Source organism: Notechis scutatus, chromosome 2 (genome assembly GCF_049901735.1).
Source record: "Notechis scutatus isolate UNSWTSFEM ecotype Mainland chromosome 2, rNotScu1.2, whole genome shotgun sequence".
In the NCBI taxonomy this organism is placed as follows: Eukaryota; Metazoa; Chordata; class Lepidosauria; order Squamata; family Elapidae; genus Notechis; species Notechis scutatus.
In genome coordinates this window covers 174,339,630-174,354,575 of record NC_142010.1, presented here as the reverse complement: position 1 = coordinate 174,354,575, position 14,946 = coordinate 174,339,630, and the positions used below count along the sequence as shown (strand labels likewise).

Here is a 14,946-nt window from a genome sequence, read left to right as displayed (position 1 = left end):
CCGAATAACAGATCTATCTTTATTAATTATACTCACCTCTGAATAAACTCTTGTTTGTTTCTTTATAAACGCTAGCACATCTTCACAGGTTGACTTGGTATGTTGGGACAGAGGTTTTCTTTTTGTGGCCCGGTCTTTAAAGTTCTGTGGGTTAATATAGGATTTATGACTGCTCTTCATTTTACCTAAAAGGTTTTGCAGTATGTCTGCTGCTCTCAAGCTCCCTCTGCAGGTCATCAAGACAAGAGCGGAGACCATATCTAAATATTACCTGGTCTTCTGATGATTAAATACTTATTATTTTCTTTCAAGTTGCTACAATGTCCCTGTATGATGCCCATAATTACGGTATCATTGGGGGGAAACTACATGTACTGTATGTACTGTTTGTACACTGTTTTTTCTGTTTTAATTTTCTGCAAAATAAATGCTCCAAAGTAAACATCTTATAGAAATAAAAAGGTATTAGAGGTATTAAATATGGCTTGTCACACAGTCAACACAGACTGGATTTGGCATTTTTATTTACTTATCAAGGCTTTCCCAAGGACTTGAGATAGGCAAATGTTGTTTGGTGGTGTTAAGGGTACCTTCACAGAATGTAAGTTGTTTCACATAAAGCTGCCTTTTGCAGTTGACCGTGATTTTGCCAATACCATGTTCCAGCTGTTTTATTATTATTAGTGCATTATTTTTAATCACCCGGAGATACATATGTAAAAATAGACAGCCGTATGAATTTTCTAAATAAATAAATACAATTAAAGTTATTTCATCGCTTTCTTTCTAGTTGGGGATCAGGTGCTGATCTTTGGGGTTCTGATAATGACAATCGGTTTGAGAAACCAAAAATTGATGATGGCTTATTAGAAGTAGTCGGTGTCACTGGAGTTGTTCACATGGTAAGTCGAAGTGCACTTGACTTCTCTTAATAGCTTTTATTTTGCATTTAAAGCCTTTTAGGGGGGTATAATGGATTTGTGCTAATTGACTTGACCTGAAACAATTGCACTTGTAAATTAATTGAGATGTATGTATATTGAAAGAGAAGGCTATAGGAATATAGTATGGTGATGCCTGGGAGGGAATTCAGTGTGATAGTTGTAACTTTAAATGGAAGCATATTTGGAGATTATAGAGCATAGAATTATAGGCCTGGAAGGGATTTTGGAGGTCTTTTAGTCCAACCCTTTGCTCAAGGAAGACTTTATATTGTCCCAGTCAAATGGTTATTCAGTCTATGTTTGAAAACCTCCCGCAGTTAACAGATTAACAGAGTTGGAAGGGACCTTGTAGGTCATCTAGTCCAACTCCCCTGCCCAAGCAAGAGACCCTACACCATTTTTGACAGAGGGAGCATCTAAACCTCCAGGAAGCAGGTTTAATTGTTCTCGCTGTCAGAAAATGTATCCTTACTTCTAGGTTATAATTGGGAGAAATTCCATGTGTGATGCATTTATAAAAATTATAAAAGAATCGGTTACCCAGTGATAGATCTCAAAGGAGACCTGACCCTTTTTTTTTTAAAGATGTTTTGATTACTAGTCGTCTCCCCCCCACCCCCCCAAATAGGGTCAAGTTCAAGGAGGTCTCCGTTCTGGCATCCGGATTGCCCAAGGCTCCTACTTCCGTGTGACACTTCGGAAGCCAATTCCTGTCCAAGTAGATGGTGAGCCCTGGATTCAACCACCAGGTCAGATGATTATTTCTGCAGCAGGACCAAAGGTAATTTATATGTTTGGTGTCCAACGTTTTATCATTACTGTAGAAAAGAAGGAAAAAAACGTAACTACATTCAGCTCCTGTACTTAACAGACTATATAGCCAGATGGATCTGGTTGAAATATAATGTATTTTAGTTGTTAGAAATGCCAAGAGCTGTAGCCTTTTCCCTTCAGCCTTCTTGATCTGCTGTGATTGGAGGCTTTTTGGGCTAGCTAACCAGAATTATATCTCAGGAATATATATTACCGAGGGTAGAATAAACCTGCATGTCAGATGAATGTCCTATCATGTATTCAGGTTGGTTTTTTTGGGTGGGGGGGGAAGAATGGATTAATCAACCCAGAAAATCATGGTATGCTTGCAGAAGGCATAGTGGAGACTGACTATATATGATAATTGATTTATTGCTCAAAAGTCATGTTCTCACTGTACCATTAAGTTTGCAGGCTGGAGCATACATAACTAAATCTCCCTCATGCAATATATACGTACATGAAAAACTAAAATGTGAGGTTCCAACCTAACCTTTTCTCTTCCTTCCCAAATACAGAGTTTTCTTTGAGTACAACATTTTTCAATATACTTGTAAGGTCCTTCTCACGATTGAAGTTAATGAGATAATAGTTCCAAAAGTTGTTTGTTATCATAGTCAGAGCTAGCTCTTTCTTCTAGGATTCAGTCTACAGAATCAAATGAATATCTGAATGTACACCATATTATTTCTGTATGCATAGCTTGTCAAAAGTTTTCCCGCTACCTATCACTCTCTCCGTCTCCAATGTATTATATTGAGCACATGTTGGAATGATTGCTTCCTGTTGCCGTGTCTACTACAATTCTTGGCTTAATGGTAATGCCAGTTAGGGGAGGCTGGGGTATGTTAAGCCAACGCCTTAGAAACAAAAGCTAGGCCTTCCCTCTTTTTAAGATTTTTTTTTTAATTGCATAATTGTCTGATTTTTAATTGTCAGATTTCTTTTGTACGTGTGATCTTTGCAGGTCCATATGTTAAAGAAATCAAAACAGAAACAGAAGAAAACTGGAAACACAAAGGATTCAAGAAGCGAGAGCACATTGACTGATGAAGCAGGGCACTGATGGGAGATACTCAAGAGTCCAAATGCTGCACATCTACTGTAGATGACACCTGTCTGGCAAAATACTGTTGCATAGTTCAGGTCGTTTATGAGCCTGTCTTCTTGTTCCATGTTCATTGTTCAGTAGCCATGTAACTGACATGAGACTATGGTTGTACCCAGGAGTGGATCGGAGGAGTTTGTATTAGGGAGCCTTTTAGAAAAGTACATTCTTTCTCCTTTTTCAGCCACTCTGTTGAAGGATTTAAGCTAGTCCAGAGAAAAATAAATAACTTGAGTGAAAATCAAAAAGAACCCATAATATCATTTGGGAACTAGTTCCTGAAGTAGGGTAGAGTTATGATGACTTAATCCAGGAATGCAATCCAGACTCTGTTCCACTGGGCCGGCTTCATTGCAGTTTTTTTTGACCCCTGATCTACACAACAAGGGATCCCATTGCCTTTCCCTCTTCACCTGCGTGCAATCCACATGTTCCTCATACTTTTTTTCATCAATAATTGTTAAAACACGGAACAGAGCTCTCGTTGAAGAACTGGCAAAGAAAACGCTTAATAGGATGCGGGAGAAGGAAAATTCTCCCCATAACGGCTAACTGTGGCCTATTCCGAGTTTTCATCTATGCACCACGAACACTTTCACTACACTACCACAAGAAACATTTTGAGAGAAAAGAAAGCTCCTATAATTTTGACTTTTTTTTATAGTTTACAGATTTTTTTTTTTATAAGACCTGCAAGCTTTCATTTTCTAATACATCGCATGTGTTTCTTTTCTCTAATTCTGCTCTGCAAGTCAGTGTTCCCGATTTCAGTCTTTAGCCTTCTCTTTCTGTCAGCATTCAGACTGTTGCCGAAATATCAAACTCAGAATGGGTACGAAGCACAATGTAGTTCAACTAATTTATTTCAACCTTTATTTGATAAATATTAAACGATCGTGCAGAAAATAAAATTACACATTGGTTTATTTTCAGTTAAAATACTTTGAACTTTTTAAAAACAAAGAATAGATTGTGTTTTCTGAAGGTGGCAATTGTGCTGATGGTGCCAAAGATCCTATATAGAGACTTCCTTGCGATTAAGAAACTGATTATTGGCCAGTACATAAGACATTTTTTGCTTGTTTTCACGATTATCATTTTGTGGTGTTATTTTCCCTCTGTAACAATCATTCATAGTTTTGGCCGTCAACTCACTACAGGTACTCCTCGACTTATGACCAAAATTTCTGTTGCAAAGTGAGACAGTTGTTAGGTGAGTTTTGTCCCATTTTACGACTTTTCTTGCCACATTTGTGAAGCGAGGGCTCCTTGACGCTCTCTGAGCTTGCTTGTTTTCTCTCAGACATTTCATTACCCAACTAGGTAACATCACCAGTGCTATGTCAACCCTGAGCTACAAATGTCAACCCTGAGCTACAGACATCCTCCTTTATTAGTTATTAGTTGTTAAGTGAATCATTGCAGTTGTTAAATTAGTGACACAGTTGTTAAGTGAATCCGGCTCCCCCGCTGACTTGCTTGACAGGAGGGCGGAAAAGGGGATCACATGACCTTGGGAAACTGTAACTGCCATAAATAGGAGGCGGTTGCCAAGCGTTTTGAATTTTGATCACGTGACTATAAGGATGCTGCAACAGTAGTAACTGAGAAATGGTCATAAGTCACTTTTTCAGTTCCATTGTAACGTCAAGCAGTCACTAAATGAACTGTTGTAAGTCGAGAACTACCTGTATAACCTTCCCCCACCCCTGAAATAAGTAGTCTGGGTTCAGAGGCTAACAGAAGATATTTGGAGCTTTGGTTCCTCTGCCCCTTTTCGGTTTGGATATATCTGAAATGAAGTTCATTTTCAATGAACTGCGACTTGCCATGTCTTCAAAACTTAGATAAGCTGTGGTTGACCACAATCAAGGCTTGAATTCAGTTCCAAATTGCAGTTACTTCTAAGCTTCAATTAATCACAAACAAAAAAAACCAGAAAACAACAGTGGCATAAATCTCTGACTTCTTTGTGACCACACCAAAGTGAAAAATATTCCACGTTAAGTCCGGGACTCAGGTGATTAAATGATGGTGAATGTGTGGCTCTTCTAACTATTGCTGAACTCAAGACTTCTAGTGTCCTTCATCACAAGCATATTGCCTAGAATAGTTTAGCAGCATCTAGAAGATGGGCAGTTGGAATAAATTGGGTACTGTTTCATATGGAGTAGCAAAAGGAAAATAAAAGTGGGTGGGGCAGTAGATTCAAATTTTTTAACTACGGGTTCTATGGGCGTGGCTTGGTGGGCGTGGTAGGGGAACAATACTTTAAAATCTCCAGTCAGAGGTGGGATTTGCTGGTTCTCAGCACTACTCAAAATTTCCGCTACTGGTTCTCCAGAATTTCCTGCCTAATACCACCTCGCCGGGGGTATCCTATTTTTAGGTGTCTAACTGGTTGGAATTGTACCACACTGTAGTAATTAACCCTGAATGCCAAAAGAGTAGCAGTAGCCAGGATTAGAATCATGATATGCGACCAGATCATAGGCAGAAGTTGTCTTTGTGTATTTGAAAAATAACTTGATAGAGGTTCATCTTCATTCATATTCAAGAAATCATGTGCTTGTGCAAGTAGTGCCTGTTATAGTATCTTTTCCACATGTGTTAGAATGGATAAAGCCTTACTAAGTGGTGACAAGTCTCTTTAAAAATGAATGTCTTAACATTTTACGCATAGCAATAGAAGGAAATTAGAAAATGTCTAGTAAACATTGGAGCTCAGAAGGGTCTGCAGGATTTGCTTTGGTTTAGAAAAAAATGCACTTTCAAAAGCATAATTGTTTTGCTTCTGCAAATGCTGCTGTATTTTCCCAGGAGAACAGGGATGGATGGACATAGCGTGTTCTTGTAGATAATACATCCCCAACTTTGTCAGCCTGTTTTGGCATTCTGTGTGTCTTGCATCTCTCATATATATTTGCAAATAATGGCAAAGAAAAATTGTGTGGTGCTCACTAGTGTTCTTTAACTAGATGTTTTCATGCACCAGTCTTCCAACCAGTGAGAGCGTGTTGCAGTTTACAGTATTTCTTATCTCCATGCTGTGCCATCCAATGTAATATTGGAGAATGGTGAATATTTTGTAAAAGGTGTTCTTACAATTGCTTTTTTATTCTTAACATGTGACTTGATTCTAGACTTTTTGGTTTCTTAGAAGTTTGACCATAAAATGTTGCATAGCAATGAGAATATTTGTTTAAAATATTTGTAATATAATATTTGCTTTATTTTGGGAGTTCCGAAGTTTTCATAATATCAAAATCATATGTGTGCTTTTCTTTTATCAAATCTTAGAACTTGCCCATAATCCAAAGAATGGCAAAAGTTGTTATGGGATGTGTGTGTTAGCTCAGGGAGAGACACTGATCATGTTCTGATGACATGCTTATCATGGTTTGTTTAAGACTTTAGAACAGAGGTCTTCAAACTTGACAAATTTAAGACTTGTGGACTTCAACTCCCAGAATTCCTCTTCCAGACTTGTTAGCTCAGGAATTCTGGGAGTTGAAATCCACAAGTCTTAAAGTTGCCAAGTTTGAAGACCCTTGCTCTAGATTCTAGAACATACCTGGTGTACACGATTCTTAGCCGTGACCATCTCCACTTCAACTGTGGTTGCTTTTGGCTTATTAAGGAATGTATAAGAGTTCTGATGTCATCAGCCAGTAAGTTATCTCTGCTACTAGCAACAAAACTGAAAACAACTCTTCAGTTATTTTTCATACGGATAAATAAAAGGTGCTGGCAGATGATGCTAGGATTTTTAAACCTTAAACCAGCCAAGTCTGTGTGGTGGAAACCAACATGCAGAATTAGACTTTAGCGAACATGACCTGACGAACTCAGAATGAAAATGAAATTTAACTACTTAAGCACAAAGTAATCTTTGATCTCTTTCTTCATCATCTTTACCTCTTTTTGTGTTTGTGTCTCTGTGGGTGGGGCCTTCAAGTCAGCTTTGAGTCCAAGCAGCTGCCTGGACAAAACTCTGTGTAATTTTTTTTTTTTTTTGAGAGCGTTTAACAACAACGACAACAAAAATCCTTCTCACCCTTATGGGTAGTATTTGTCTTCCCCAATCTCGGTCTTCTTCCAAAGGCCTGGGAATTTGAAAGTTCTGTGCAATATTTTAGCTGTTTCTAGCACTGCAATCTTCTGATACTCTTCCTGGGATCAGTTGGGTCACTTTGGCCTTTACTTTCCACATCTGTTCTACTTCTTCCTTCAGGTGCTCCTTCTTCCTGATGTTGTTTTCATTTGGCATTGCTACATCTATCACCACTGTTGTCTTTTGGTCCTTGTCTGTTACTTGATTGACCAGTTCCTGCTTGTCTGGATATGGAAGTCCTACAGGATCTTAACCCTGTAACTCTGTAATCCTTGATTTTTTGTGAAATCTCCCATCTTGTCTTGAGATGGTCTAGCCATTGCACTGTGCAGATGTTCCTACACACAATCCCAGCTACTTGGCTATGTCATTCAACATATGCTATTCCAATGTCCTTCTTATGTGTTGCCTCGGTGTGTTGGACTGTCTCTGAGATCTCTCTGCCTAGTCTGCACATTGGGTACTCTCTAGTTCTGAACCCTTAGAAGGGAACAGACTTTCCCACTAATCAGTAGAATGACAAAATTGGATTCAACTCAGAGAACATTGATGTAACTGGTTTAGTGCATCCCAAGTCACATGACTGTTTCTTTAATAGAAAATCTGCATAGCCAACTATTTGAAAAGCCTACATTAACTGAAGGCAATTACAATTAGATGGGTCCATTGCATTTAACTGAAGACAATTACAATTAACTGAAGACAATTACAATTAGATGGGTCCATTGCACTAAGCCAAAAATATTGCTTGCTTTATTTTAATCTAATGTGCCATACGCATCTAGCCATTGTTGGCTGCAAATCATGGTTGTGATTTCATGTATTTATGGAATAAACCATGGTTAAATAAATCACAGCTTAATGCAATCTGTGAATCAGTCTAAATATGTCCCCAAAGTTGTGCAGCATTTGATTCTCAAAAAAGTGTGTTTGAGTGGGTGGTGGGTGGGTTGAGATTGTAGCACCTTCTGCAATTCCTTAATATTTCTGCATTTCCCCCCCGAGAATCTCATAGTTGCCCTCCACATATTTCATCTAAACATAAACCATTTCATGCTACGTTAGTTTTCATGGTAATTTGAAGGTGTTCTTCACACTTTAACTGATCTAAAATAGGACTTAGCTTTAGTTCTTTTGTCTGCATGAAACATGTACATAGTTTTGGTTGCACTACTTTTTCTGAGTAAATATACAAAAATAATAACAAAGAGCACATCTTTTTTGTCCTTGACACATTTTCTGAAATATGCTGCCCTTTAAATATTATTCACGCAGCAACATAAGACATGTGCAGTGTTGTAGCATTTTCAGAAAAAAAACACATCCAGATTATTAGACAAAAATATTATTTGGGCATATATTGCTTCATATTTTTCACTACATTGCTGATTGTAGCCGGGATGCTTAAAAAGTAAACTACATAGAATGTCTTATGTGCCTTTTACGCTTGTGCTAAATTGCCCCTTTATACAGCTCTAGAGTCCCCCTAGATTGCATGCCAAGTTTCAGAAGCACAATGTTCCAGAAAGTTTAATGGAATTGTAGCATGAAATAGGTTTCCTAAACTTCCAGAGGTCCTGCTGCCTTTCGCTTCCTTATTACTCCCCGTTTCCAAATGCTGAAGGAGGAAAAATGCATGCGTGCTGGCTCCGTTCCTCCAGTGACAATACCATGCCACCCTTACTGTCTAAAGCTGCTGTCCTTCATCAGTGTGTTATGTTTTCCTCATGTGATTTTTGAAGTGCTGCATTGATATACTCGGGCATTAAAAAGAATAAGTTTCTTTGCACTATAAAAGGCTTCCCTCTGTGCTGCGTGCCTTTGACATTTTCTTTGAGAAATGGAGGGACTTCCCTGCCGGTTCCCCTTGAAACCCATGAAACGTCCAAGTTAGGGTGATGTGATTGGTGGTGAGGATTAGTTTTTCTTACAAAGATATAAGCTATGAGGGTTGGCCTCAGACTGTTATAGCCTAATACAAATGTCGCTGACTCTGCAAACGTTGAATTAGATACCTAAGAACATGCTCTCTCTTTTGCTTTTTTTCCTCCACTGAGCACTAACTATGGTTTTGCGTCACTGGAAAACCAGAGCAGGCGATGAGTTAATGCAAATTGTAATTATAGTTTGCTATCTGATTCCAACAGCCTGTGATTTACAAAGCAACTGTCGGGCGTAATGTTCAACCGTAGTGAAATACTGGAAAGCAATAGAAGTACAAGTAGCCTTCAACTTAAGACCACAATTGGGATCAGAATTTTCTGCTGCTAAGCAAGACAGTTGTTAAATGAATCGCACCTGATTTTGGGAAGTTTTTTTTTTTTAAGATGGCATGAATAATTTTTAACAAGGAAGAGTGAATTCGTCTTTGTATATGTTCCCTATTATGTACACTGTATGGATAGGCTGCTTAGCTTGCAGATTGGGCAAGCTTTTCAGAAGTAAAAATAAACCAAACTCTGTATAAGCCCAGATCACATTGACAAAAATGTGAATGTTGAAATTGGTCTTGGCACAGGCTTGCTAAGAATTATTTTCACACTCTACCTAGTAATGTAATAATAATATAGACGTCTCTTGTTTACACACTTCCTTAATTTTGCACTTGTAAATATAAGAGAAGCTTTGTCGTAGTTATTACAAAATTTTTGCCTGGCATTTAAAATCCTAGATGAAAAGAATGTGCATTTTAGGGTTAAGATCTCCAGTACATAGTTAACTTGTCTGCTTTGTAATTCTGCTATATTTGTGAATTTATTCACCATCCTGACTTCTCCTTCCAAATAGACTTAGGTGTAGCAAATACTTCTGTAAGATATTAATAAATAAATGGAAATTTCCCTATAAGCTTCTATAAAAATTACTGTTTAAAGTCATGAGAAATTATAATTTTTAGTGCAGTATCGGAAATAAGAATTATACTAACCATTAATATTTGTGTTGGGTCTATGCACTCAAAATGGCAGTCTCTGCATTCCAGTTTTATAGTTCTGGCAGGTGAATTCTGTTTTGGTCCTTTAAATGTGAAGTTCATTTTATGGACATTAGTGTAGATCACAGGTGTCCAACCTTGCCAACTTCAAGACATGTGGACTTTAACTCCCAGAATCCCCCAAACTGGCTGGGGAATTCTGGGAGTTCAAGACCACAAGCCTTAAAGATGCCAAAGTTGGACATGCCTTCTGAAGATATAAGTCTAAGAATAGGAATATTGGCTATTACCCTTGAATTGAATAGGATTTACACAAGCTATCTCCAGGTTGGCACCCATTTAGTGTGCTGGACAGCCATGTTTTTTTTGGGGGGTGGGGAGTTGTTGATGGAAATTGAAGTTCAAGAAATAGGTTGAAAAGTAGGTTGGGGAAAGCTAATTGACACCATTTTGGATCACGTGTGTACATTTAGTGCCTTTCAATTCCACGAGAACGGATTACCGTGATGATAATGTTCTTTTCATAAGTTAATCAGGTTTGGCTAGTGATCTTTCAAGATTTTACCTTACTGTTGTGACTTTGAGACGGTTGAAGGTCTGAGTGCTACTAAGTGAGGTTTTCATTTTGCTAGACTGTTTCCTCACTTGAAATGGCTTACGAAACTACAGTTTGCTTTAATGAAGAAAAGATATGGGCACCTGCAGTTGTTGCCTACCACAAATGTTCATGAACTTTGGGAAGTGATTTTGGCGAGTGGGAAATGAACCACAGAACCTAAATGAGGATAGAATCAGTTTGACTTTTGGTAACTTGGATGGGTTAGGTTATGACCCTTTAGACTGGAATAACTACTGCAAAATAACTACTTTTTGTGAGTTTGGTTGTCTGTAATTTTCATTAGATAGAAATCCCTTCATAGAACATGAAAACACAATTTAATGTCATTTGGTGGGTGGCTTTGATATTTACGGGGTTATGACTGTTGATTGTAAATATTAGTGCACTGCTTTTCATTGCTTTCTGCATTTAATAGTAAAATTCTATTTTTTGATTGGTCTCTTAAGATGCTCTTCAAAGCTGTAAGTGCTGCTTTTGACTCATCTGAAGATTCAGAGTCTGTAGCATTTGTACTGACTTATATATTGACTAAACATTTGTAACTAACTAGATGGTTTATATTTTCTGAAAATAATTTATAAGGAGGGTTTTATACGTAGTTACAGAAATTTTGATGGAGATCTTATGTTAAATATTCATCAATAATAATATAGAAAAGTAAAGAGTCTATTTTGGGGGGATTCCCTGATTTGATTTGTAAAAGGTATGTCCACAATATCTTTATTTCAGATAACATTTCAGCTAGCAAGTCTAGTATATGTCACATTTTCTGCACAAATATTGCTTCCATGTAGGAAATATGTAGCACCCATATATATGCCGTTGCCATAGAGTAGACACATATGCTTAAGTCCTCTATATGTGAAGATGATTGGAAACCCTGTTTGGTGAACATTGGTAGTGTAAACATATTGTATATCCATTGAGCATTTACACTGATCAATACACAAATCTTTCACTATTAAGTAGAGAAGTGGAATTTGGTATGTATAAAACTGATCTTTTTTCAAGAAGGAAAATATTAAGTGCATGTTGTTTTTCTGCATGTTTCTATAGATATGAATTGCTGCTAGCTTTGATTTTCTGTCTATCTATAGATATTATTATAATCTGTTCACTTAGTAATTCTGGATAAATGAGTCCTGTTGAATCTCTGGGTTTCTCTGCATGAACAGAGGGGTAGAGAGTAAGGAATTAGACCTTGCTGGATATGCCTTAGGCTAAACGGGTAAAGAATTTTTAAAGTCCAGAAATCCAGATAATGTTCAGAAGGCAGACAAGTCCCCAATTCATTCAACTATAAGGAGAGGGGAGGCACAACACCATCAGACCTGCAAGATTATGTTACTTTTATTATATCTAATTTCAATTTTAAAAGGTAGCTTTAGCCTTTCAATGGAGTTGATTTCATGGTCTAGTCTACCTAGGGGGACTAAAAGGAGATCAGTTGTGTCAGAGAAGCATTTTTAAGGTTGACTCAGCCTTCCGTCCTTCCGAGGTTGGTAAAATGAGGACCCAGATTGTTGGGGGCAATATGGTGACTCTATAAACCACTTAGAGAGGGCTGTATAAAGTGGTATATTAAGCTTAATAGCTATTGATATTCTCAAATATCATGTTGCCCCCACATGAAATTCAAATATGTTTTTAGAAAATAAAATTAGTAATTGCAGCCTGTTTTGCTTGGAAAAGTGATTACTTTCCGTAATTGATCTTCCTGGCATCTATCCATTCACTTCAAAAGCTGCCCTGCCTTTATCTATAGAAATAAGGAACAAGCCTGATGCAAGATTATCAGATATGTAAATTTTATATGCCAAATTGGCAAGCTTAAATAAACATTTGTTCAAGAAATAAGTGAGAATCCTAATTTGCTCTGTACCAAAACAAAAATGTAAAGAAGTCATAAAAATAATGTTGTTCACTATTTTGTAATTAACATAAAAGGTCTCTAAAGACGCATTGACTTCTATTATATAAAGGCGAAAGAAAAATTACTTGCTAAGGTTCTAGGTAAGAAAAAGTTTATCAATGTCACTTTTGGTTTTTTTGTCACAATACAGTACATCTTATACAGAACAAGCTGTGCAATATGAGTCACTTGGTAGCAATTGAAATTTAGATAATTTTATTGTAGTTAGCTTATATTGTTATTGCAACAGGACAGCTATAATCCTATTTTCAAAACTCTTGTTCTGCTGGTCAGTGACCAAAATAAAGAAACTATAAGCCTGTTAGGATTAGTGTTTTATATACTCCTAGAAGCATCTGAAAAGTTTTTCAGAACAAAGGACCATCTTACACTGATATTTTAGGGGGGTATTTTAAGCATTTATAGTTCTGAATCTTTGATCCAAGAAAAGGTTTCCAAGAAAATTAGGAAAATTGTATGGGATAATTGTAGCAGGTTCAGATGGTTTAATCCGGGGGTCTCCAAACTTAGCAACTCAAGACTTGTGGACTTTAACTCCCAGAATTCCCCAGCCAGAAATCACTCAGAAAGATTGTTTTCCTGATCAAATAGGTAAAATGAGGCACAAAGAGTCTCCATTGCTTTGTTTTTGCATAGTATATATTTACTTCGCTTTTTAAAAAACCACCTTTGATTGCTGTATCGGTAACCAAGTAAGCCTCTAATTCCCGTGGTTGCCTGAAGATTCAGTTACATATTTTGTACTGCAGTTTAACTATTTTGACTCAAAGACTCTTCGGAATAAACAAGTTGGTAGTTTCCTCCTGGAGATCTCTAAGAGTCCTCCTTGGTCAAGTAGAGTTCTCTGGCTTTGCAAAGGAATTACTCGTAAGCCAGTTCCGAAAAGACGATGATTGATCAAAAGTAGTTCAGGGGATATGATTGCCATTTGTAAAGAATTAGGTCACAGGGGATGCCTTTGAACATACCTAATACACAACTGTTCACTGCTGTGCTATTCTCGACTGCAACTGAAACATTAAATATTTTCTCTCTGGGCATGCCCCTGTGGTTGACACACACACAGAGATCCTCAGGTGGATGGAGTGTGCTTTCCTCATTCAAAATGAGAGGCCTAGGAAGTTCCAGAGAAAGATTACGTTTTGCAGCTGTCAGTCAAATGCACTTTCTCCTTATGGCGCCAGGTGGACTTGGCACCCCTTGAAATTGCTGTGAAATGTAGATCTTCCTGATTTTTCCCCTCCATCCTGCTGCCCTGAGCTGCCTTGCTTTAGAAGAGAGAGGTGGTGATAGACCTTTGCTGACATCAGCATTGGATTAGTGACCCAGTCCCCTGATCCCACAGGGTGGCAGTGTGAAACATTTATGTATTCATAGTCTAAAAGATGGCACAGAAGGGAGCCTTGCCTTTGAAAACTATGGGGGTGGGGGTGATGCATTGAACTTTCTTCTATTAAATAAGAGAAGATTTTGTGGCAAAGGCCTATTTCTAACATACAAATCATGTGTGGCCAACGGAGTCGTGTGCCGTGCTTGCTTTTTTGCAATATATGCGCTTAACAACTTGCTCCCGAACAATTGTGAAATTCTAATAATTAGGAGAGCATCCCCACAGTGCTTAAACAGAAGCTAGCAACGCACATCAACTTGTTTACTTGTTTCTTTGGTATTAGTTTTGTTGTGTGCCTAGTTTTCTACTTAATCTGCCTTGCAAACTCTTTGTCTTTGAAGTAGCAGTCCTGAAATGCAATGACTGTAAACATTATTTATAAGTTATGCTTTTTTTTATTTCGATATTTAAATATGTTTGTCTTCAGGTTATAACCTTAAAAAGAGATCTGTATATATATTTTTGCTATGTATTTATGTTTGGTTGCATTTTGATTGTATATTTTGCATTGATTTAAAATATTCTGTATCAAGTACATTGTGACTACTGGATATGCCTAGAATTTTCTGTTACAAATATAACAGTTAAATTTCTGTTGTACCTAGTTATGCTTGTCCGTTGTGTTTTTAATGCTGCAGGAAAACTCATAAGCAGCCTTCAAAGTATCTGGTCAAAGTAACAGATAATCCTGAGCAAATAAATGCATGCACTCTTCTAAAACCTATCCATAAGATTGTTCATAGATGATATGATACATTGGCCTCCCCCATTTTCTACTTTGTTTAAACAAACAGAACACTTGGACTCCCATTTATCATTCAAAACACTTCAAGATCTGTAACAAATGATGTGCAGCAGAGAGCTACTTCTTCAGAGCTCTTCCGTTTTGTTCCCTTCCACTGTCCCATCGAATAATATCCCATAGCTACTGGGGAGACATGGCCTTCTTGGATATGTTGATGGTTCTCTGCAATCCATGAAATTTTTGTAAGCTTATTAGTTCCATGGTTGGGATGGTACTTCCCAACAGCCAAATTCTGCCCTTCATAGCAATTACAGTATATCAGTTGCACGTAAATGCTCCCACTGAATC

General features: G+C 37.6%; 1 protein-coding gene across 2 annotated transcripts in view; it reads left to right on the top strand.

The window, feature by feature from the left end:
- Window positions 1–3,767, top strand: part of DGKQ (diacylglycerol kinase theta) — a 93,679-nt gene extending 89,912 nt beyond the window's left edge. For both annotated transcript variants that reach the window (XR_015747972.1, XM_026672848.2), the window contains 3 exons: window positions 791–902; window positions 1,573–1,725; window positions 2,725–3,767. Coding sequence is in view for 1 of the 2 variants with exons in the window: in XM_026672848.2 (XP_026528633.2) it covers window positions 791–902; window positions 1,573–1,725; window positions 2,725–2,823 (364 nt within the window). In the remaining variant the exon portion in view is untranslated. The remainder of the gene's footprint in view (window positions 1–790; window positions 903–1,572; window positions 1,726–2,724) is intronic.
- The last annotated feature ends 11,179 nt before the right edge of the window (window positions 3,768–14,946 follow it).